This window comes from Heteronotia binoei, chromosome 5 (assembly GCF_032191835.1).
Source record: "Heteronotia binoei isolate CCM8104 ecotype False Entrance Well chromosome 5, APGP_CSIRO_Hbin_v1, whole genome shotgun sequence".
Lineage (NCBI taxonomy): Eukaryota > Metazoa > Chordata > Lepidosauria > Squamata > Gekkonidae > Heteronotia > Heteronotia binoei.
Genome location: NC_083227.1, coordinates 41040653 through 41065054, shown reverse-complemented (window position 1 = coordinate 41065054; position 24402 = coordinate 41040653). Strand labels below are relative to the sequence as shown.

Below are 24402 nucleotides of genomic sequence, written 5' to 3'. Positions count from 1 at the left end.
AAGAAAGACATGGAAAGAAAGGACATAAGAACATAAGAGAAGCCATGTTGGATCAGGCCAGTGAACCATCCAGTACAAAATTCTCTCATACAATGCTGTAGAAGCACCAGAATGTCCACCAGTGGGGCCAGGGCACTAGAAGCCTCCCACTGTTGCTTCCCCCCACTGCCAGCACCAAGAATACAGACAGAGCATCCCTTGCAGAGGGAAAAAGAAAGAAGGGGGGACAAAGAGGAAAAAAGCCTTACTCAGCATCAGATTACCCTAGCCAGCAACAATTCTGCCCAGGGATCGTTTGGTTAAAAAAAAAATAGCTACTGGAATGCCCACCCCTCCTGGCTGAAAAAAACACATTTTTTTGCCGCCCTTCTTTGCCGCCCAGGCCTCCTGGGGAAATCTCCCCAAAAGAACATATTGCTAGGCACATGGAAGCTCATACCTTGAAGAACACTTCATGGATCTAAAGTGCCAGTGGACGCCAGCTTTTCTCTCAAACACTGGTAGATGGGGAGAAGGGAGAAGAGGCAGCCCAGCTCCTCTCTGCACAACCCAGAGACAGGGGAAGGAAGGAAGCCAAACAGAGCTCAGGTTTGCAGCCTGTGTCAGTCTTCAAGGCTAGCTTTTCTCTGCACAACACAGAGGGGAAGGAAGGAATCCAAATGGAGTTCAGGCTTTACAGCCTGTGTCAGTCAAGGCTAGCTTTTCTCTGCACAACAGAGAGACGGTGGAAGGAAGGAAGCAGAGCAGAGATCATGTTTTGCTGGGGGTGGGGCTAGCTTTGGCTTTAGTTGTGACCCGGTAGTGAAGCTTCCATGGCCTGGTACCAGGTCCCAACCCTGCAAATGGTGAACAGTGCTCTAGTCATTTTATGACTATGAACCTGTCCATTGATCTGTCCATTGATCAAGTAGCCAGAATAACCACTGTGTGCTTGTAAGACCTTGATATTGTGGTTTTATTTTTTTTTCTAATACAAGACACATTGACTGTTATAAGTAACTGAACAAGTCAATAGGGAAGGTTTGTGCATGCATTTATGTGGTCCACTTGCACTTTACTGACCTTTCTTGATCACTCACTTACCAATGGAGGAATCACACTTATGATGATACTTCCACATCAGATAGAGAAAAAAACCTGATATGCACACATACACTGTTTACAAAGACCACTTCATTGTTATGTTACAGCAATATGGGAGTATTCTGAATCTCTTTCTATGTATTATTTGGAAGCTGGAGCGGAAAGGTTCTCTTTCTGTTGCAAAGTAGGATCCTCTTTGGCAAGAGGTAGCTTGCTTTCAATTACATTTTCTTTGCCATCTGCAACTGCCACAGGAAATCTTGATTTATTAGTTTGAAGTTCTTAATGGATAGTTATTCTCTTGCAGATCTGCTGTAAAAGTTAATTTTTCCTGCTTGGTTTGATGAACTGGGAGTACTTCCCACACAAGAAATTGATAGCTCTTGCTGCTCTCAGTCCTGTCACTATTGCACTGTCTACCCAACCATGGAACACAGAGGTGTGCTCCCCAGCGAAATAGAGTCTACCTTCTGGCTCCTGTAGAGATTGAAGATACTCTGTAAACTGGTAGGGAGTGAACCCAGTGAAGGCAGTCATGGCGTACTGATCCAGGTTCCATCGTTTTATCACTGAGGAGCTACAGATACTTTGTATTTCTTCTTTAGACAGCTGATGGATGACTGACAGGTCATCCAGGATGATGTTAATGATGTCTTCATGGCTGAGGGACAAGAAAAAATCAGAGTCAGAATTGATGACATAGGAAGCCAAGAGAACCCCAAAGCCACTGGAGAAATTATGGGCAAGGTAATTGATGAATCGGGATGGACGATCAGTGACAGATATGCCACCATGAATGCCATCAGCTTCCCAGAACTTCTTGGAGCAACCAAGGAAGACCTTGGTGGAGCTTCTGTAGCGGACAGCTCTCAAGGCATCGGATTTGTTAACTGAGAGAGGCGGTTCAAAATAGATGCGCCGGGTGGCCTTTGTCGTAGGGGTGAGAATGGCGTAGTCGGCTGTCACACTTGACAATGTTTGGTTAAGTGTTTTATATATTGCAGTAACAGCACCGTTCCTCTGTTTTATCCTGACCACTCTGGCATTCAAGAGTACCCGTCCCGAGATGGTTTTGTAAATGGCTCTTGGCAGTAGATCAATGCCTCCTGCTATTTCATCATAGCTGCAAGACAAAAGGAAAGTAAAAAAAAACAGGTTGGAAACAGAAAGATGGAGGGGGGCTTCTTCACAATATTTTCCCCCGCTGGTATACTCTAGACAGAGGCAAGACATTTTCACCACTTTGAGAGAAGGAGCTGTTATTGAAATAGTCTGCCTCTGCTGTGGGACACTAGGCAGTCCTCTTAATTCATCTAAGTCTGCCCCAGGCAAAACAATCACTTTCTTATGGACTTTATGGGAAAGACAATCTCAGTTTTTCTCAGGACTTCCTGAATATCTGATTATTGAATGGTGTTTTTTTTACACTGGATGTTTTTGGTTTGTTGTTATTTTCTTTTGCTCCTGGGGCTGGTTTGGATCCAACACAACAGAGAGTCGTTCAGTGACAGACCTTTTGCATCAGCCTTCAGGTTTATCTAGGGTTCAGTGTGACTTCCTGGTGATAATAGCCTGGACAGCTTTATATCACAGTGCCATTATATCAATTTAACTGCTATAGCACCCCCCCACATACAAAAAAAATCCTGACAAGTGTACTTTGAATCCGTTCATTCCTAATGATTGTAGCTGGAGGTTTGACTTTGGATGGCCCCACCTTTATAGAAAAAAGATGGGGAGAAAGGAGTGAGAGAAATAATGAAAGGAAAGAAGGTAGATGGGGAGAGGGGCCCCTTTGTCCTGCATCTCAGGCCAAGGCTGGAGAGGCAGGATGAAGCCCAGCCACCCCATGCCTCTTGGATCAGTCTGGGTGGTGCGGAGAGAGGGAGATCTTTGCCCTGCATCTCCAGCCAGAACGGAAAAAGCAAGAGGAAAGCCCAATTGGAGAGGCCAGGGGGGCGGTTAGAGCCCCTGGAGCTGTGCTCCGGAGAGCTCCCCCCCCTCCCATTGAGGTCTGGATGTACCAATTTTCAGGCTGCTGGGGACAGGGCCTTCCTTACAGTGGGCCCACATTTATAGAGTGCCTTCATGCCCTTTCTTTGGCAGCCATCTTTTATTTTAGGTGTGAAATAAAAACATGGCTATTCACCCAGGTGTTTAATAGTGTATAAACTGCACTGCTTTCTAACTGGTTCTGCTTTGTTGCTTAAGTTTTATTATATTGGAAATAATGTACGGAATTTCAGCTGGGGCAAAACCATAACTACAGTTGCCAAGGGATTAGCTATAGGTTTATTGATGCTGTCCTTCCTCCAATGAGCACAGGGTGGCATGTCTAGGGTCCTTTCTTCCTACTTTATTCTTCAATCAACCCTGTGAGGTAGGTTGGGTCAGGAGAAAATGATTGGCTGAAGATCATCCAGTGAGCTTCAGGGTTTCAGGAGAAATCCGAACCTCCCATCACTCTGTTCAGAGTCCAGCATGCTGCTGCCCCTCCTGACTGCTATGCATTTATATCTGTAGTGCTGATAACATGAAGTTAGGAAGGGAAAGAAACACATATCTCTGGAAATTCACTGATGTACCCTGTTGCCAAACTGAGTGAAGACCTATGCAAATTAATCAGTGTAAGGCAAAAAGTACACAGTTTCATAGAGATATGAAGGCAAAGTAGCTTCCTAGCTTCTGTCCTATCCATATCACGATAACCCTTGACAGGCAAAAACTTTCAATTTGGTGCCAGAAGTTCTGGGAACTTTTTGGGGGTGTACCTACAAATGTGGGCCTACAAATACTGCAAATAAATACATCTCTATGGTAAATATGTCCTATTTGTGGTGAACTGATTTATATTGGTTGTCCAAATGATTAGGTTTTGTCTGTCAGGATTAATCCTTCCCAGTTTTCCCAGCAAGGTGCATTTGCTTACCCCTTTGAGTGAGTGAAGAGTTCCCCTTTCAAACTCTCAATGAAGGCCTGGTAATAACCAGCCTCAATGTTTAGCAACTCCCCAATAAGCTGGACGGCTCCCTGGCTCATGTTTGCCACCTCGATCAAATATTGCTGTTAAGGGAAAAGAGAGTTCTAGGTCCAGTAAGTGCCACAGTCATTTTTCACATGAGATTTAGCGAAGTAGTATGCAGAATTAAAGATAATTAATTACATTGATTTTGCCAAGGAAGCACCAAATTTAATATCTAACGATTAGGAGCCTAAGAGGGAGCTGTAGGAGATGGGAACAAATTGGAAATCCCCCAATTAGAAAAATCTCCCCGTTAAGGATTTTCAGGGACTTCAAGAAGCTAATTCCCCCATCTTCTTTCCATTGCTTCCCTCTTTAACTGGTGCTCAGTTGCTGTCAACATTATTAACAAAAATTTTACCCCACCTTTCTACTCCCATAGGATCACCAACTTACAAATTAAAAGCTCACCTTAAAAGCCACTAAAGCCAACACAAAAATATATCATTAAAACAAGTTAAATTCGGAGCTAAACAAAGTACAAAAGATTAAAAACAACAGATAAAACATTAGGGAGAAAGGGGATCACTGAGGGAATGCCAAGTGAAAAAAGATAATGTTTTCCTAGAACAAACTCAAATCATGAGGCTTTTTTGTCCCCCCCACCCCACCCCAAGTTGGTTAATTTCCAAAGTAGAATTTTTCTGTATAACTGGAGAGAGCCCTGAGCCTGCAGAAATCCCTTTCCAGTTTATGGATGGCCCTGGTTTCACTCTTTATGGTTTACATAAACCATCCATTTTACTAATAATACACAATATGGTATCCCGAGATTATCAACTATTAGTGTTTTATTTTTAAATGAGACATGTTGGATGTTAAATGGGGAAAGCTCAGCCAGATGAGGGCTAAACAAATCTTTGGATGAAAACAGGTATCCTTAGCATTTCACATGTGGGGTGAACATGATCATGCCTGACTGCTTAAAAATACTTGTTCTTGTGTATTGAGATTCTTGGCACTACTGGACTCCTTAAGGTTTGATATTTCCCTGCCCCCGAGACTTCATTCTTCTCTTAACGAATCTCATTTATTATTTCATCCTACCTCATAATTCTTCCCAAATTTAGGATGGCACTTCCTCATATAGTCACAGATTCCTTTTTTAATGAGTGTGTTGGTTATTTTATTAAAAATGGTATTTATTTGCTTCAGCCAATGTTAAACTTAGGCCAGCAGCTTGATTGGTAGAGAAGTAAGGGGTGGTGAAAAAAGGCCACTTCCTTACATTGGTCTATTGTGAAGTGGTAGACTACATATTGACACAGAAACATGTCCATAATGGTCACAGAGCCATAGGACCATGAGCATTAGGACTGTGTATTCTGATTGGTTGTGGTTCTTGAGGGTCTCAGGTGGAGAAAGGTCTTTCCCAACTCTGAGTCTTCAACTAGAGATGCTGAGGATTGAAGGTAGGGCCAGCTCCCTGTGCCATATGGGTGGTACCAATGGGGGACAGAACTGCCTTTACATTACCAAGTTTAAAGGATGTACTACAAATCACTGCTACCGCCACCACCCATTATATCAGCCACAAATATTGGTGAAATTCAAATTTCATCACTACTGCTTTTTTGTTACTTTTGTGCCACAATGCAGCAGTTTTGCGATGCACTTTCAAATTAATTCATCTTCATGAACCTATGGCATGTACTCTGCCATTGAGCCATGCCCTCTCCGCAGAATATGTGATGGATCCTTCTTCTTGAGCATGTCTGTGATTCTGAACTCTAGTCCTCTTCCTCTCAAAGTGAGAAGCATATTCCTAGAACAACAGGCCGGCTCTCCATCCTGTTGAACATAAAGTTTCCAAAGCTGTTGACTTATCCATGGCTTTTTTGGTAGAAAAGGCCCAGCAGGAACTTACTTGCATATTAGGACACGCCCCCTGACATCACCATTTTTCACACAGGGTTTTTTTGTAGAAAAAGCCCAGCAGGAACTAATTTGTATATTAGGCCACACCCCTGACAACAAGCCAGACCGAACTGCATTCCTGTGCATTCCTGCTCAAAAAAAGCCCTGGGCTTATTCCAATCAAAACCACCACTTTTCCAATATCAAAACAGAATAATGTTCTTCAGCTCCTATTTTGGACTTGATTCTGGAGAAAGACTGTATGTAGGGCATAGGTATCCCTCTCTCATATTCCATGACTGGTTCTTCCCACTTCAAATGTTAGAACTGGCAGCTTTAGGGAAACTTCCTTTACCTTGGTTGAGTAGGAGTCATATTTTTGAAACAAGTGGCTGCAGTTCATCCTCTGCGCCTCTTCTAAAGCCTGGGAGGAACATCAAGAAAAAGTCTGACTCAAAAGAAAAAATAATGTAAGGAGAATGAGCAAAGGCTGTATTGAAAACAAAGTACCAGATCAAGTTTAAGTTTCTGGTGCTAACTTCAAGGCCCTAAATGGTCTGAGACCCATGTATCTTTAGGACTGCCATTCCTGGTATACCCCCCAAAGAGTGTTGCATCGGCAGATAAGAACTTACTGGTGGTCCCAGATGGAGAGACATCTGGCTGTCCTTGACCAGGGCTAGGGTGTTTTCTGCCTTGCCCCCAACCTGGTGAAACTCTGCTGAATAACATCAAGGCCCTGCAGGATCTAATGCAATTCCACAGGGTCTATAAGGTGGAGATGTTCCACCAGGCATTTGTTTCCATCTCTCTGGCACTCCTGCCTCCTGCTGCCCTTGAAAGGCAGTGACACAACTGGTAGCTGAGTGTCATTCTATTAGGCTTCCTTTGGCCTGGGGATCATTAAAAGATTCTGAGATCCTGAATGCAGTGTTCTCTAGGGCACATGTGGGGAAAGGTGGTCTCAAAGGTAAGCAGATCCCAGGCCATATACAGCTTTAAAGGTTAAAACCAGCACCTTGAAACGAATCCGGAATGCCACAGGCAGCCAACTATCAGTAGTTCTTTTAAAAATATTAAAAATATTTAAAAGAGATCCAGGCCTTTTTGATGGCATCAAGAAATAGCTGGCCAGCAGATTTGCCTTCTTCTTCAGGCTTCAGATGATATCCCAAGATGCTGGGCTTCTCTCTCACTTCCCAGGCTCTCTTTCTGATGTTGTTGACAAAATACCAGGTATTTGGATTATAATGAACAAATTCTGACAGCCTCAGGCCAAATTTCTTTACATATTCATGGACAATCCTGAGAAGAGAAAGGAGGAAACCATGGATCAAAGACAAAAGATTAGAGCAGGGGTGTCAAACTCATTTGTTAGGAGGGCCAGATCTGACACAAATGGGACTTTGTGGGGCTGGGCCACATGTATCATAAAATATAATGCCAGGTAGTGGAGATATAAACTTTATAAAGGACACAGAAAAACACAGTTAAGGATATTATTTGTAAATATAAAATACAAACGTTTAAAACTCTTCCAATATTTTGTTAAAGTTGGAAAGGTGGGGGAATAGTAGAATTCAGCAGTGCAATATTTTAAATAAAACATCAAGAAAAAGCACAAAGGCTCTGACCAACTATGCCATCCTAAGCATAAAGAAGTTCATTATGCTTAAGAAGGCATTATTAAGGAAGTTGGAAGAGATCTCCAGGCTCATCTAGTCCCTTGGTGGCCAAGCTACAGCTCGGGAGCCACGTGTGGCTCTTTCACACATATTGTGTGGCTCTCAAATTCCCCACTGCCCAGTTAGCTAGGAGAAGGCATTTCTCTCTATAAATCACTTCTCCAAGCCAAGCCAACATTTAAAGTTAAAATTGCTTTCTTTCCACCTCTCCCGCCCTCCTCCACCCATCTTCCTTCCTTCCTTCCTTCCTTCCTTCCTTCCTTCCTTCCTTCCTTCCTTCCTTCCTTCCTTCCTTCCTTCCTTCCTTCCTTCCTTCCTTTTCTCAAATATCTGATCTTTATTTGGTGTGGCCCTTACTTTAAACAAGTTTGGCCACTCAGCTTTGGCAAGTCAACCTTGGCAAGTCATAACGGAAAGAACAACAGAAGAAGAGCAAGAGAGGGTTTATGACTGTTAGTTGATCAGATAACTAGCATGGTTACCTCATGTCTTACCTGTGCTCCTTTGGCAACCGCATGGCCCCCAGGTTTGCATACCAGCCTTCCTCCTGATTTCTATAAGTCTCCACTCGTCCTCCCACACGGCTGCTGGCTTCAAGAACTGTTACCTGAAGGCAAAGAAAAAAGTGTTTACTCCCTTGATGGCTCTTACTCCTTTGCACATTTCCATCATCTGGAAACAGTTGGGGAGGACAGGTTGTCTCCTTGAGCTGATTTAATGGCTTCTGGCTGACAGCAGTTTGGCTGCACCTATTCTTTTCTCTCTATGCCTTAGTTCCCAGGGACAGAGGTCCTCACAGTGCATCTTCAGCTCTCATTCCCTGTCCTTCCCTCATTCTTGGGCCTCCCCCTCACAAACAGGCACAGTGGTAAAGCTGTGACTGGACTGTGCCAAGCAGGGGTGGAATTCTAGCAGGAGCTCCTTTGCATATTAGGCCACACTCCTCTGATGTAGCCCATCCTCCAAGAGCTTACAAAAAAAGAACCTTGTAAGCTCTTGGAGGATTGGCTACATCAGGGGTGTGTGGCCTAATATGCAAATGAGCTCCTGCTAGACTTCCACATCTGGTGCCAAGTCAGCTGTGACTGAAAGCTAATTCATACAACAAAAATTCCTGCATACAGCAAAACTAGTTGTCACGGACAAAGATCTCTCCTGCATGCTGTTTTGTGTGTGTGTGGTGGAACTTCAGAAGGAGGAGCATTCAATCCAATCAACACCATATGCAGTGTGAGGTGATACAGCTCAAATATAGAACTCGCATCTCAGCAAGAACTAGCTATACTTGTTCCATCCTTGTTCCTTACATTTCTCTAATCACTTGTCCATTTCAGATGTTAGAGAGAGGGAGCTTACTCATGATTGATGGATTGATTTAGAACATTTATATGCTGCCTTTCCACTCCTGATATGAAGATTGCCAATTCTAGGTTGAGAAATTCCTCGAGATTTGAGGAGAGAAGATTGGGGAGAGGAAGGAGCTCAGTGGAGTCCACCCTCCAAAGCAGCTATTTTCTTCAGGGGAACTGAGTTGTAGTCTGTCCAGATATTAGCTGTAATTCTGGGAGATTTCCAAGCCACATCTGGAGGTTGGCTACCTTCAGGGCTTTTTTTGAGCAGGAACTCACAGGAATGCAGTTCTGGCTGGCTTGGCATTGGGGTGTGTGGCCGGATATGCAAATGAGTCCCCACTGGGCTTTTTCTACAAAAAAGGCCTTTGTAAGCAATGGTGGTGTTAGGGGTGTGGCCTAATATGCAAATAAATTCCTGCTGGTATTTTTCTACTGAAAACATCCTAGCTATCCTAATGTTCACCAGAGCTTTCTTTTCTTTTCTTTTTTTGAGCAGGAACGCACAGGAACGCAGTTCTGGCTAGCTTGGTGGCAGGAGGTGTGGTCTGATATGCAAATGAGTTCCTGCTGGGCCTTTTCTACAAAAATCCCATGTGAAACAATGGTGATATCAGGGGATGTGGCCTGATATGCAAATGAGTTCCTGCTGGGCTTTTCCCACCAAAAAGTCCTTATGTTCACCATGTTGTGTGACCAGGGCCAACATGCATATTGACCAGCCATGTGCAAATGCAAACCCTGAAAAATCCACTGGTTATTTTACTTTTGCCAAAGCTGAATGTCTAGGCAAATGTGTGTATGCATAATATGGCAACCATGTATATTGGGAAGATTGTGAATAGCACAGGCTGCTGTCACATGCGTAGTCACCAGGCTCCCAGAATGCATGACTAACATCTGGAAAGCGAAGGTGAGAAGACAAATGGTGTAAAGGAAAGAATTTTTAATGATTGTATAACCTCCCTGTTTGAGTAGGTACTGTTCACATAAGATGGATTGTGTTGAGACTGCCGCCCATGTTCTTCTCCACTGTCCTCTCTATTTGTCATCCCGCCGGGATTTTTTATATCCCATATTGACCCAAATTTTAAAGACTTCTGATGATTTTAAGGTGTTTTTTTTGCTTGATAATTCTGATTTGGAAATAACTGAATTAGTAGCAAAGTTTCTTTATAGAGCTATGGTTACTCGTCCTGATAAGTAGTACTGTGTATCAGGTTTTACTATGCTGCTACTTTGCTTTTATCTTGTAATCCTAATTTTATTCTGTATGGATCTTCTACTCTCCTAATTTGTAACCTGGCCAACTCTCTATTTTATATTTTTATATATGCCATTAAAGGCTTGTCTTGTGTGATTGTATAACCGCTATGCGTTTTGTGTTCAGCTTCGCCAGGGAGAATCTATCAAAATAATGCAAATATAAAAGTATATTAAATACATAAGTTCAAAAACAGTTAAAACATACTGATAGAACACAAGGCATTTTCATGGAGCATGTACAGAGTACAATTCAAAATAAGTTATTCATATTGACAACTGAACTAGCATTAGCATCCACTACATGTTACACAAACACATAACATTTGTCATTTAAATTGTTTAAGGATCCTACCGACCTTCCAGATTCTTTTTGAATCATAATGCCCCTGTATAAATCAATGGTGCGGTCTCATTTGCAATACTGTGTGCAATTCTGGTCACCGCACCTCAAAAAGGATATTATAGCACTGGAAAAAGTGCAGAAAAGGGCAACTAGAATGATTACAGGTTTGGAACACTTTCCCTATGAAGAAAGGTTAAAACGCTTGGGGCTCTTTAGCTTGGAGAAACGTCGACTGCGGGGTGACATGATAGAGGTTTACAAGATTATACATGGGATGGAGAAGGTAGAGAAAGAAGTACTTTTCTCCCTTTCTCACAATACAAGAACTCGTGGGCATTCAATGAAATTGCTGAGCAGTCGGGTTAGAACGGATAAAAGGAGGTACTTCACCCAAAGGGTGATTAACATGTGGAATTCACTGCCACAGGAGGTGGCGGCGGCTACAAGCATAGCCAGCTTCAAGCGGGGGTTAGAAAAAAATATGGAGCAGAGGTCCATCAGTGGCTATTAGCCACAGCGTGTGTGTGTGTGTGTGTATATATATATATATATATATATATATAAATGGCCACTGTGTGATACAGAGTGTTGGACTGGATGGGCCATTGGCGTGATCCAACATGGCTTCTCTTATGTTCTTAATCTGTTTTTGTATGTACACTATAGCTGAGTGAGTTGTCTGGGCATGTCTTGGCTCTTATCTACATGAGCATCTTCTAGGAAATGTTCTCATTTAACACGAATGATGCTTGGTGACAGACACTATTGACTTTTTTGATCCTGCCCTCTTCTCTTTCCCTGGCTGACTCATGAATTGAGGACATACAAGTAACGTGTAATTTTTTTTGCTGTAATTATTTTCCCCCAAAGTTGGTCTTACCTTATGCCCCGCCTCTGCAAGTATATGGGCTGCAGTGAGTCCTGCCATCCCTGCACCCACGATCAGCACATGCTTCCTGTATATTGGCTTCTCCAGTCCATACTTTGTTATCTCTAGGAATTCTTCATAATCTGGGTCCTCAAAGCATTTTGCCACTGGGCTTTCATGGCCACTGCAGCTTAGAAGTGTGACCAAGAACCACAGTGAGGAGAGCACTAGGCCTAATAAACAAATACAAAAAAATGTAAACACAAAGAAATTAGTTTTAGGTCTACATTTTCCTCTTTGCCCGCTTCCTGAGGATTCCTTCTTCTCCATGTTCAGTTCAACATTAAAAAGAACAGCAAAACCTCTTCATGCACTATGGAATCGATGGGATTTGATGCTTATTTCTATAATTAGCTTTAAAAGGGATGGGGGTTAAGCGTATACATGGGGAATAGGCCTATCAATTCCTACTGGCCATAAAGGCTGAATGGAACTTCCACATTCACAGACAGTACACTTTTGAATTAGGGTTGCCAACATCCAGGTTGGGCCTGGAGTTCTCCCATAATTACAATTGATTTCCACTACAGAGATCAGTTCTTTTGAAGGAAACAGGGTGGCCAAACTCCAGGTAGTAGTTGGAGATCTATTAGAACTCATCTGCAGGTGACAGAGATCACTTCCCCTAGGGAAAACGGTCATTTTGCAAGGCAGATTCCATGGCATTATACCCTATTGAAGTCCCTCCCCTCGCCAAACCCTCCTCAGGCTCCACCTCCAAAATCACCAGATATTTCTGACCCCAGAATTATCAACCCTAGGAGGAAATGGCAGGCTCTATGATATAACACAGATTCTAGGTATAATCTCTCCACAGATTCCCCTCATCCACAAGCACTGCCTCCAGGTCTCCAAAAATTTCCCCAGGTGGACTTCGTCACCCTACTGAGTAATACCAATATTTGAGGGAGAGATGGTAGGTCAGTCTCTTGTCTGCTTGTCCTACTGGAGCATTTTTGTCAATCACCTAGGAAAAAAATGTCCTGCCCCATTAACAGAGGGTTAATAGAATGCTATTTACTGCAGTTTTTCTCCATGCCTGTTGGCAAATTTATCAGTTTTGCAGGAATGAGAAGAATCTAAAAGCTCTAGTTCTGACATGTTCCTGAAGTCTCTTTCAAGCAATCTAAGGGAAAGCAATAGTAAACTATCAGCTGATCTTCCAGGAATAATTCAACTGCTGATGTCCAAGTGTGACTTGTAGGGTTGCTAGCAAGCCTGGAAAAAAATTCTCTACCCCCCTTTTCCCATGTTGTTGGCCACCTTACTTTATGCAGCTGCAGAAGCTGAGCCAGAAGTTGAGAGGAAGTCCTGCTTGTATGTGAAATAGGTGTATATTATGAATGAACTTTATTTCATTCAGCTGATCACCAAATGACAGGGATCAGCTCCCTTGGAGAAACTGGCTGCTTTGGAGGGTGGGATATAACAATATGCCCTGCTGAAGTCCCTCCCTCTCTCCAAACCCCACCCTCTCCAGGCTTCTCTCCCAAACCACCAGAAATTTCCCAGCTGGGAGATTGCAACCCTGGTGGCTAGAGATGAAATCCTAGACCTACTGGGGAAATTAAAAACCAATAAGTCTTCAGGTCCTGATGACATAGACCTGAGAGTTCTTAAGGAACCCAGATGTGAGATCAGTGATCTTCTAACATGTATATGTAACCTATCTCTAAATACAGCCACTGTACCAGAAGATGGGAGAGTAGCAAGAGTTACACTGATTTTTTAAAAAGGAATCCAGAAGAGAACCAGGAAATTACAAGCCCATTAGCCTAAAGTCCATCCCACTCAAATTAGTAAAAACTATAGTCAAAGATTGAGGAAGAATCGCACTGCTACAGCACCAACCCTAAATCAGACTTTTCCCTGCAGCCACTGTGGCCGGACCTGCCTGTCCCGCATTGGTCTTGTCAGCCACCAGCGAGCCTGCAGCAGACGTGGACTGTTGCACCCTTCTTAAATCTTCGTTCGCGAAGCCAAGCCGAGAGAGAGAGAGAGAGAGAGAGAGTCAAAGATAGACTTGTTAGGCACATAAAGGGACAAAGCCTGCCGTTGGAAAATCAGCATGACTTTTGCAAAGGGAAGTCCTGCCTCATCAAACTTCTGGAGTTTTTTGAGAAAGTGAACCAGCATGTAGACAATGGTGACCCAGTAGATATTATATACCCGGACTTTCAAAAAGCTTTTGACAAGGTACCTCACCAAAGACTCCTGAGTAAACGTAGCAGTCATGGGATAAGAGGATGGGTTCTCTTATGGATTAAGAACTGGTTAAATGACAGGAAGCAAAGAGTAGGAATTTACCGTATTTTTCGCACCATAAGACGCACTTTTTCCTCCCAAAAAAGTGGGGGGGAAAGTGTGTGCGTCTTATGGAGCGAAGGTACCATACGTACCTTCCTCGGGGGGGGGGGTGATCCGCTGCCTCCGTCCCGGCGCTTCCCGCCCCTGCCTGCCTGGCTCCAGCTCTGACGCGTACAGCAAGTGCCAGGATCGCTCCCTCCGCCCTCCAATCCCAGCGCTTGCTTTAAGCATCAGCGCTGAAGCCAGGCAGGCAAGCAGGGAGAAAGCACGCCGCTCCCTCCACAGCCAGCGCTTGCGAAGCAATGGGTTTGCGAAGGGGGCGGGTGCTTCCTCTGTCCCTGTCTGCCTGGCTTCAGCTTCTGCTGATAGCAAGGGCTGAGTTAGGAGGCAGCCAAGCTTCTGATCCCAGCCCTTGCTATCAGCAGAAGCTGAAGCCCTTGGCACAGAGGAATCACCCCCCCCCCTGCAAACGCAGCGCTTGGCTGCCTCCGAACCCAGCCTTGGTGAAGCGCTGCGTTTGCGGAGGAGGGGGGTGCTTCCTCTGTCCCTGTCTGCCTGGCTTCAGCTTCAGCTGATAGCAAAGGCTGGGTTCGGAGGAAGCACCCGCCCTCTCCTCAAACCCAGCGCTTCGCAAGCGCTGGCTGTGGAGGGGGCGGTGTGCTTTCTCCCTGCTTGCCTGCCTGGCTTCAGCGCTGATGCTTAAAGCAAGCGCCGGGATCGGAGGATGGAGGGAGCGATCCTGGCGCTTGCTGTAAATGTCAGAGCTGGAGCCAGGCAGGCACGGAGGAAGCACGCTGCCCCCTCCGCAGCCGGCGCTCATGAAGTGCTGGGTTTGCGGTGGGGGCAGCGTGGAGCGATCCCAGTGCTTGCTGGAAGAAGCTGGAACCAGGCAGGCAGGCGCGGGAGAAGCGCCGGGATCGGAGGCAGAGGCAGCGGATTGCCCCCCAGGAGGAAGGTGCGTCCTATGGTCCGGAGCGCCTTATGGACCGAAAAATACGGTATTTGTTTGTTTGTTTTTTACTTTAGACTTTTATCCCACGCTCTCGCAAGCGGAATCAATGGATGGGTCTCACAATGGAGGGAAGTAATAAGTGGGGTCTCACAAGGACTGGCATTGGGGCCAATGCTATTTAATGTATTCATCAGTGATCTGGAACTAGGGGTGAGCACTGTAGTGGCCAATTCTGCAGATGACACAATTATTTAGGATGGTGAAAACCAAGGCTGACTGTGAAGAGCTCCCACAGGACCTCCACAAACTGGGTGAGTGGGCGAGTATGTGGCAAATGAAATTCAGTGTTGATGAGTATAAAGTGATGCACCCTGGGACAATAAATTCCAGCTCCAAGTATAAGCTAATGTCTGAGACTAAGAGGGAAAAAAGATCTTGGGGTTATGGTGGATAGCTCAATGAAAGTGTTGATTCAGTGTGCTGCAGCAGAGAGAGAAAAAAACACAAACTATGCTGTGAATTATGTGGAAAGCAACTGAGAATAAAACTGCCAAGATTGTAATGCCCCTGGATGCATAGATATATGGTGTAGCTTCATCTGGAATACTGTGTACAGTTCTGGTCCCTGTATCTCAAAAAGGACATTTCAGAACCTACAAGAATTTGCAATTTTGTACATTTGGACTTAGATGTCACTAAACTACACTCTGGCATCAGATGTAGTAGGCAGGGCATTGCCCCTGTTTTGGCTCTGTAACAGTCAAGGCCAGTCAGGGCAAAATAGCATTAGCCAACAGTAAATTCTTCAACAGCAGTGAATGGATGTATGAGCAAACGTCACACAGCTGTACTGGTGACTGGTGAAATTATTGGCCTGATGGCAGTGAGACAGCATCTTCACGACATCTGCAGAAGACTGGCAGATGTGTGAGAAAAATACCCCTAATTCCAGAACATCGTAGTCACCCTCTTGGTTGCCAGGTGCCTGGAGACCCAACACACGCATCTACCAGGAGAACGTGGGTTTTGTCTACAAAACTGGAAGGGACTTATGAGTATTAACAGCCACAACTTTGCAGCAGCACTCTGTGTCTCTGGAAGAGTGCTAACTAGGAGAACAGATGGTTTCCAGTCGCTCTGTGTGATCCCCATTTTGGTCTTGGAAGCGGAAGAAGGTGCGCTGCCAGGAACTGTCCAGGCAAGCAGTTTCCAGCCTCGACCATAGAATCCACTTTGGGAGGTTAACACCACCAGCAGCTATCTTCCTGCAGTGCCAGACTCCATCACAGCGAAGTGGGAGGCTCACGTACTCACCAGATGTCACCTATGCATAAAGCCATCAAGCTTATCTTAGGCGTGGATCCTGTCAGACCGCCTAAGCCTTTGTCCAACGGAACTCAAGACAAAGACTGGTGCCAATAGAAGATCGAAGAGGAGGAAGAACATCTTCACCCAGAGCCAAGTTTCATTGTATAGACCGGGCATTACCTAGGTAGCAATTTGGACATCTATTGCCACCTTTTTAGATAAGTTTGATAGACTTAAGTACCCCCCCACCTTAACAATTTTTCCCATACTTTCCCTTAATGGGCATCCTGGAGCCTCCCCCTTGGCCCATTGTTACCTGGAAGTCCAATCAGGTAACTAAGACCAAGTCTGCTCATTGGCTAGCTATGAGCATCCACTCAAGGAATGCCAATTAACTGGCTATTGGCTACTGCAGAAGTCCAGCCCTTAAGGACACTGCAGGGCCTCCACTTTTTCTGAGGTCATATACCAGCTGACCACTGTCATCCGCCCCCGTACCTCCCATCCCCTGAGGGCTCAAGGTAGTCCTTATAACCAGTGACCCAGCTCCTCACAGGTGTGCATCTAGCAGTACCCGAGTTCCGCTGTCTAGATACATCCCCGATTCCCGATCAGTTGAGGGTCCCCTCCCCCTAGTCCTCGTTCATTGCCATTGGAGCCTTCCTTGAAGACTACGATTGGTAATTATCACCCTGTTTGTCCATCTTTGTGTTGTCTCTGAATCTCACTCTATTTTTTTTAGGACTGTATGAATGTTTTATGAGTTTATTGTCTTGTATGTGTGCCTATATTTTTCTGGAATAAATTTTAATTGTTTTTACTTAATTAGTGTCCCTGGTAATTTTAAGCAATAATTTCTGGACGTTATGTCAAGCATCTTGTTTCTTTATTGGTATGCCTGTATTGCTAACTGTTATTCTAATGTGTTGCACATCAAAGCCATGTAACCTCTTCCTTAGTTCTCACTAGTAGCAAATGCAGGAATGTCCTCTTTGAAGATAAAGCCTCTGGGAACACTTTCTCAGGCTCAGGTCTGAACCCAGGATGTTGCTAAAATGCAATAGCAGGGCATATTTCTAGGATGGAAAACCACCGCCTTCCCAAGATTGCCCTGTATGGTGAACTCTCCACCGGCCATCGAAATAGAGGGGCACCAAAGAAGAGGTACAAGGACTCCTTGAAGAAATCCCTTGGCACCTGTCGCATCAGCCATCACCAGTGGTCTGACCTAGCCTCAGATCGCAAAGCATGGAGGCACACCATCCACCAGGCTGTCTCTTCTTTTGAGAATGCACGCATAGCTGGTCTTGAGGACAAAAGGAGATTGAGGAAGAATCGCACTGCTACAGCACCAACCCTAAATCAGACTTTTCCCTGCAGCCACTGTGGCCGGACCTGCCTGTCCCGCATTGGTCTTGTCAGCCACCAGCGAGCCTGCAGCAGATGTGGACTATTGCACCCTTCTTAAATCTTCGTTCGCGAAGCCAAGCCGAGAGATAACGTAGCAAGCGTGTGAATTTCACATGCTGGAGTAGAATTCCTAAGGTGTTTTTGATGTGCCCCTTAAAGCTAGTATTCTTGAGTTACAATGTATCACTTCCAATTTGATGCCTATCCGAGCACAATGGATTATCAATAAACCAATATTTTGTTTCAAAATAAAGGATTGGTTATTTTGAGATCTAATGCTTGACACGTGTATCCTGTATACATAGATTAAAAGATCCTTTTTAAGCCAGGTGCCCACCTGTCAATTCCCCAACCTCATTTTGAGGGCATTTTGGCTTACAGATGGCTGTCCTTGACTTGAGAATTGCACTGTATGAATTGATCCTTCATGCCTCCAATCTAATTTAATACAATACAATTTAAGGACATCAGCTTCTCCATCAGGCATTCACAAATACAGATATCATTGGAAGTGACTAAAGATAGTGAAATCATTCCAAGGACCTTAAGCAAGTTGTTTGTTTGGATTGCTTGTGGCAATTTAGCTTTTAATGTCATCATATATCATTACTATCCTAAATGTTTTTCCCACTCTGTTCTTTGATGTTTAGGCGTTGTTGGCAGCCAAAAACATGCTATACCAGACCGGGCTGCATCTTTAGCTACACCCTAGCCTGAAAAGGAAGAATCTTGCAGGAATTATTAATTTCTTAGCTGTATTCAAACCAGACTGCAATAACTTATGAGCTTCTATTGCACTGTGGAATCAATTGTTGGATTAGGAAGGGGTGGGGAACCTGCGTTTAAAGTTATTTATTTGGTTGGTTTTAATTATTATTAAAAAGTGAGTTTATTACATATGTTTTAATTTGTTAGCTGCTTTGGTAGCCCATATAAAGGCAAAAACGTGGGATATAAATTTTGTTATTTATTCGTTTATTTTATTATGTTATTTAAAGTACACCTTTCTCACTGAGACAAGATGGATTACGGAATATAAACCTGTACAATCAATAGGATAAGGAGAGTTAATAAATGATGGAATAGGACTTCAGAATGCTGAAATGGCATCACTTTTAAACATGACATATTAAAACCATGGAAGTAAAAAATGAACCAGAGTGGAGACACATTAGAATGGTGAAGTCAAGTAGGCTAGGCAGAATGTGACGTGACTGCAAAAATAAAGAAGAGCTTTGAATAAAGTGACCATGGAATTAGAATTAACTGGTCTGAATCAACCTGTGCCAGCTGCAGAGAAAAGCTATTAGGAAATTGGTTTCAGAGGAAAATTCCACGCTTAGGATCTAGCTGTGCCAGCTTATATGGATGACTATAAGTTGAAATGAATGAACAAATGAATGAACGCACATACTTGGGACAAAAATCACCCTGCCACTGAAATTCTACTTTCGCTGTGTCCTGCGATCATACAATAATGAATTAAAGAGTTTTGGAAATGACTTTGAGTGACTTTCTTTGACAACACAATGCAAAAAACAATATGACATAAGTCAAAACATAGTGAGACCAAGATAAAAAAACCCACAGCAACAAGTAATATAGTAAAGTCTGTGCCTTGACCTGGATAGCCCAGACTAGTTGGATCTTGTGAGATCTCAACCCTGTTTAATACTTGGATGGGACACCATCAAGGAAGCCCCAGGTTTCCACACAGAGGCAGGCAATAGCAGGCCACCTTTGTCTCTTGCCATGAAAACTCTACAGGGTGGCCATAAATCATCTGCAACTTGGTGTGCATCCCCCCCCCCCCCAATTATCAGTGAAGCTGCTTTCCAAACATGTTTGCATTCCTCCATGCATTTGCACTGTGGAACCAACTGAGGTGGGGGACAGGGCTAGTGTGTTCATTACCACTTGGAGGTGGGGGACAGAGCTAGTGTGTTCATGTTCATTCTTCTTCCCTGCACAGGGCCACTGACTCAACCCATAGTCTGTTGTCTATTTTGACTGGTGGGAGCTCCCCAGAACTTCAGGGGGAGGTTTGTTACATCATTAGCTACCTGATCTTTTAAGTAGACATAGGAAGGATTGAACCTGGGACCTTCTGTGTGAAAAGCAGATGCTCTACCACTGAGCCACACCCAATAATCTATGGGTATCCTTGAACAGTCATTCCCTCAGTTTAACCTAATTTAATCTTCTGTTGTAAGGATCAAATGGAGGATGGAAGAACTGTGCTGTGAACTCCTCTGATGAAGAATGGGATATGGTTGTGATGGATGGATAATAATGTGGTTTATGTGGGGCTGCCTTTGAAGAGAATCTAGAAATTGTGGGTGATGCAAAATATGGGCAAGTCAAATGACACATTTGCCAGTCTTAGACTAATGTTAATGTCATTGGCTGCTGGATTATTTCTGGGACCAATTTAAAGTGCTGCTTTTGACCTTTAACCCCCTAAGTGGTTGGTGTCCAGGATGCTTAAAGGACTGTCAATTTCCATACAAAATTATTTGCATATTAAGCTCTGTCTCATAAATTGACCCAGATTCTTCAGCCAGAACTGAAGAAAACCATAAATTGTCTTATAGGAGGCAATGGTCAACCAATATCTTGAAAAAAACATGGGCTATTATTCCAAATAGCAGCCTATTGTTGAGGTCCCACTCACTCCTCTTGTTGACCCTCACTATATCTTGATGTCATAACAATGATAGAATTCATACGTAGACATGGGTGGAATTCTAGCAGGAGCTCCTTTGCATATTTGGCCACACACCCCTGTTGTAGCCAATCTTCCAAGAACTTACAAGGCTCTTTTTTTGTAAGATCTTGGAGAATTGGCTACATCAGGGGTGTGTGGTCTAATATGCAAAGGAGCTCCTGCTAGAATTTCACTCCTGTATGGAGATATGATAGTATGAGACTTGGACTAATCAGGGACTTGGGGTGATTAGCCTGCTACAAAAAAATGTGTTCCTGTTAAGTGTTTTATGTCCCCCATTCAAATTTATCATACTTTGCCAAGTCATCCACAGTCAGGGTGGTCCAAACACATTATGAGTGCCTTGGTTACTGAATCTGTGCTCTGAAATATAATGTCACATACCTAGTGTTGCCAAGTCCAATTCAAGAAATATCTGGGGACTTTGGGGGTGGGGCCAGGAGACTTTGGTGGTGGAGCCAGGAGACACTGGGGCGGAGCCAGGAGCAAGGCTGTGACAAGCATAATTGAACTCCAAAGGGAGTTCTGGCCATCACATTTAAAGGGATGGCACACCTTTTCAATTTCTTCCTTCCATAGGATAATGAAGGATAGGGGCACCTTCTTTTGGGGCTCATAGAACTGGACCCCCTGGTCCAATCGTTTTGAAACTTGGAGGGTATTTTGGGGAGAGGCACTAGATGCTATACTGAAAATTTGGTGCCTCTACCCCAAACAACAGCCCCCCCAGAGCCCCAGATACCTATGGATCAATTCTCCATGATTTCCTATGGGAATAAATCTCCATAGGGAATAACAGAGTTCCCAGCAGACATTTCCCTCCCCTCCCCCCGCTTTCTGATGACCCTGAAGCGGGGGGAGGGCCTCCAAACCGGGGGATCCCCTGCCCCCACCTGGGGATTGGCAACCCTACACATACCTTATCCTTGGAAACAGGGCCTTCTCTTTGTAATAACCCCCTTCACAGACACATACTTGTATTTGAAGTTTTGGGTATAAATCTGTCTGCCAACTGAAGATTACAATTTAGTCATGAAATTACCTCTGGCTTCTCAAAGTTATACCACATTAAAGTGTTAGTCTGTGGTAGACTAACATGCTTAGCCCCATGGAAGTGTGGTATGTTTTCAGAAGGAGATCCATGTTCTTTTTAATGTCTGCCCTGTAGTATGGCTAGTGATGAACCATCAACTCGCACCTGATTTATGGCAACCCCATGGGATTTTCAAGCTAAGAAATGTTCAGAGGTGGTTCGCATTGGCTGCCTCTGTGTTGCAACCCTGGTTTTCCTTGACCGTTTCTCATCTAAGTACTAACCAGGGCTGACTCTGCTTAGCTGCCCAAATCTAATGAGATTCAGTAGCCAAGCTCATTCTGGTCAAGATGTAGTATGCCCATTATCTCCTAGGGTAACATCTTTTCCAGTCAAGTATTCCCACATACTGTGCAGACATGGCATATACTAAGATAACACAAATGTTTCCTGTACAACTAGTCTGTTTAGTTTTCAGCACAAAATTAACATTATGGGAAGCAGAATTTCATAAAAGTGAAACACTACATTCCACAAAATTATGCACACACCTCTTCCACATGGGAATGTGTCACCTAGCTCTGTCTTTTCCTTAGCACATCTGCACAAATGCTGTCTGATCTGCAAGATGTTTAAACCAATTAGATAAATTCACTGGAGCCTTGGGTGAAGCACAGCCTTAGGTAGATCAGCCCTGACACGTGCACCTGTCAGTTTATTAGGAAGTTTCCCCAGACAAACCGCATTGAACTCTCTAGAAATTGTACAAGAGCAGCTTGACTTTCAGTACAAACATGTCTTCCTCATAGGTACAAATTCTGCACTGGTTTGGCACTTTGGTGATCAGGCATTTTCAGAGGTTGCTTTTAAAATCCAAGCTGACATTAAAAATGCAATTTTCAGAAATTGGTGAGAGAATATTTCAATCTCTATCTAACAATTACCTTTCTCCAACAGAACTTCGAAGGGAGACTTCCAGCATGAAACTGATGGATTGGAATGTAGTAGTTTGATATGGAGAGGGAAGGTAGCATGGTATAGCTAAAGCCTGATGTTGGCAGATCTCAAAAGCTAACGAGGATAGTTACTTGGATGGGAGACCACCAAGGAAGGCTTGGCAGATTAAGGCAATGGTGAAGCACCTCTGCTTCTCACTTGCCTTGGAAACCCCTTGCTGGATCACCATAAGTGGATTGTGACTTGATATAATCTCTGAAAATTTAACATGATTTGGGGCTCCTTAGTTATTGCAAGTCTTAAGTACCATAGCAAATAAAGGGAAATTGCACTAGCTGAATGGCTGCTATTGTGAGTGGTATTTGTCCTTTCCTTGTTTACAGTTGAAATTTACACAAGCTCATATTCATATGTTTGCCTAAATAAGATACATGTAACATGTATCTGATGAAGTGGGCTGTAGCTCACCAAAGTTTAGGCTTTGCAAAAGGTGATTAACATATGGAATTCATATCCACAGGAGGTGGTGGCAGCATAGACAGCTTCAAGAGGGGACTGGATAAATATATGGAGCAGAGGTTTCAATCTCTATCTAACAATTACCTTTCTCCAACAGAACTTCGAAGGGAGACTTCCAGCATGAAACTGATGGATTAGAATGTAGTAGTTTGATATGGGGAGGGAAGGCAGCATAGTATAGCTAAAGCCTGATGTTGGCAGATCTCAAAAGCTAACGAGGGTAGTTACTTGGATGGGAGACCACCAAGGAAGGCTTGAAAAGGCAGGGAAAGCAGACAACCTGCAACCAGTGGCACTTGGACAACTGGGGCCTGGTTGATCATTTCCTGCAGAGTGCATGCTATCAGCCAGAAGGTATAGCTGGAACTCTCTGTCTGGGGCAAGTGATGCTCTGTATTCTTGTTGCTTGTTGCAGGGGTGGGGGCAACAGTGGGAGAGATTCTAATGTCTTGGCGCCTCTGGTGGACCTCCTGATGGCACCTGGGTTTTGACCACCGTTTACAGAGTGTTGGACTGGATGAGTATTGGCCTGATCCAGCATGGCTTCTCTTATGTTCTTATGCTGCAATGCTTTTAAGGTACCCCAAGACTCCTTGCTATTTTTGCTGCAACAGGATAACGTGCCAACAACAACAACAATGATGCTTTATATAGCACATATTACAGAGCATTAAAAGACAGACCTTCTGCTACAACTTCCATTCTAAAATCTGAGCAAAGAAAGCACAGGCCTGAGCGGTTATTTGCAAACACAAACAAAATACCCCAAAAGCAAAAGCCAAAACTAACAAAATAAAAATTCAGCGATTTCTGAAGAGCAAGTAGAGTAAAACAGAATATTGGAAATGTATGTTGAAAAGCAACCAGCAGTTCTGGTGGTGCTTTCTTTGGCACAATGTTACTTACAGAAGATACCCATGTGTCTTCACCCTAGGGATCCTGGACATTGAAGTCTGGCAGTGGTGAATACTTTGCAATGTCGTGCTCTCCAGATGTTTTTATAATAGTACAAAGGAAGAGAGTAAATCGAGGACGCGCCTGCACTCCTATTCTTCCTTCTCCTATTATAATTAATTATTATGCAAACAGACAGAATTCTCCCCAACAACTGGCTCTGCTGGTTGCATCACTTTACCTTTGCATAAAGATGCTACCTATTATAATACTTTTATACCACCCTTCCTCCAACGAGTTCAGAGCTATGCACATGTTTATTTCTCCCTTCCTCAATGGATCTTCACAACAGCCTTGCAGGATATGTTAAGTTGAAAGAGAATGTGGTGAAAGTCACTTGGCAAGCTTCTTGATTAATGTCTTCCAGATATCAATCTATACTACATTAACTGCCATACCTATCACTTGCCCATTATTTTAAACACCCCCTTTATTAAGAGTGTTATTTCCATTCTCTCTCCCTTCCCATGTTTATGCATTTAAACTTTTACCTTGACTGAGTCGTGTCATTCCAAGCAAATGATCAATCATCCAATCTACAAGAAGCTAAATTAACCAATTACAGAAAAATGGAAAGAAAAATTTAAAATGGAGGTTGAATAGCCCTGATCTGGATAGCCCGGGCAAGCCCGATCTCATCAGATCTTGGAAGCTAAGCAAGGCAGACCCTGGTAAATATCTGGATGGGAGAATTCCAAAGA

At 43.8% G+C, this 24402-nt stretch overlaps 1 protein-coding gene across 1 annotated transcript; it reads right to left on the bottom strand.

Annotated features, from left to right (window-relative positions):
- Positions 1-1158: 1158 nt before the first annotated feature.
- On the bottom strand, positions 1159-23750 carry LOC132572349 (L-amino-acid oxidase-like). The gene is made up of 7 exons (XM_060239270.1): positions 23654-23750; positions 11486-11700; positions 8142-8254; positions 7066-7267; positions 6318-6386; positions 4013-4146; positions 1159-2206 (listed from the first exon to the last, which is right to left on the bottom strand). The coding sequence occupies exons 1-7, from the start codon at positions 23664-23666 to the stop codon at positions 1405-1407; spliced, it is 1548 nt and encodes a 515-aa protein (XP_060095253.1). The 5' UTR covers positions 23667-23750; the 3' UTR covers positions 1159-1404.
- Positions 23751-24402: the final 652 nt, after the last annotated feature.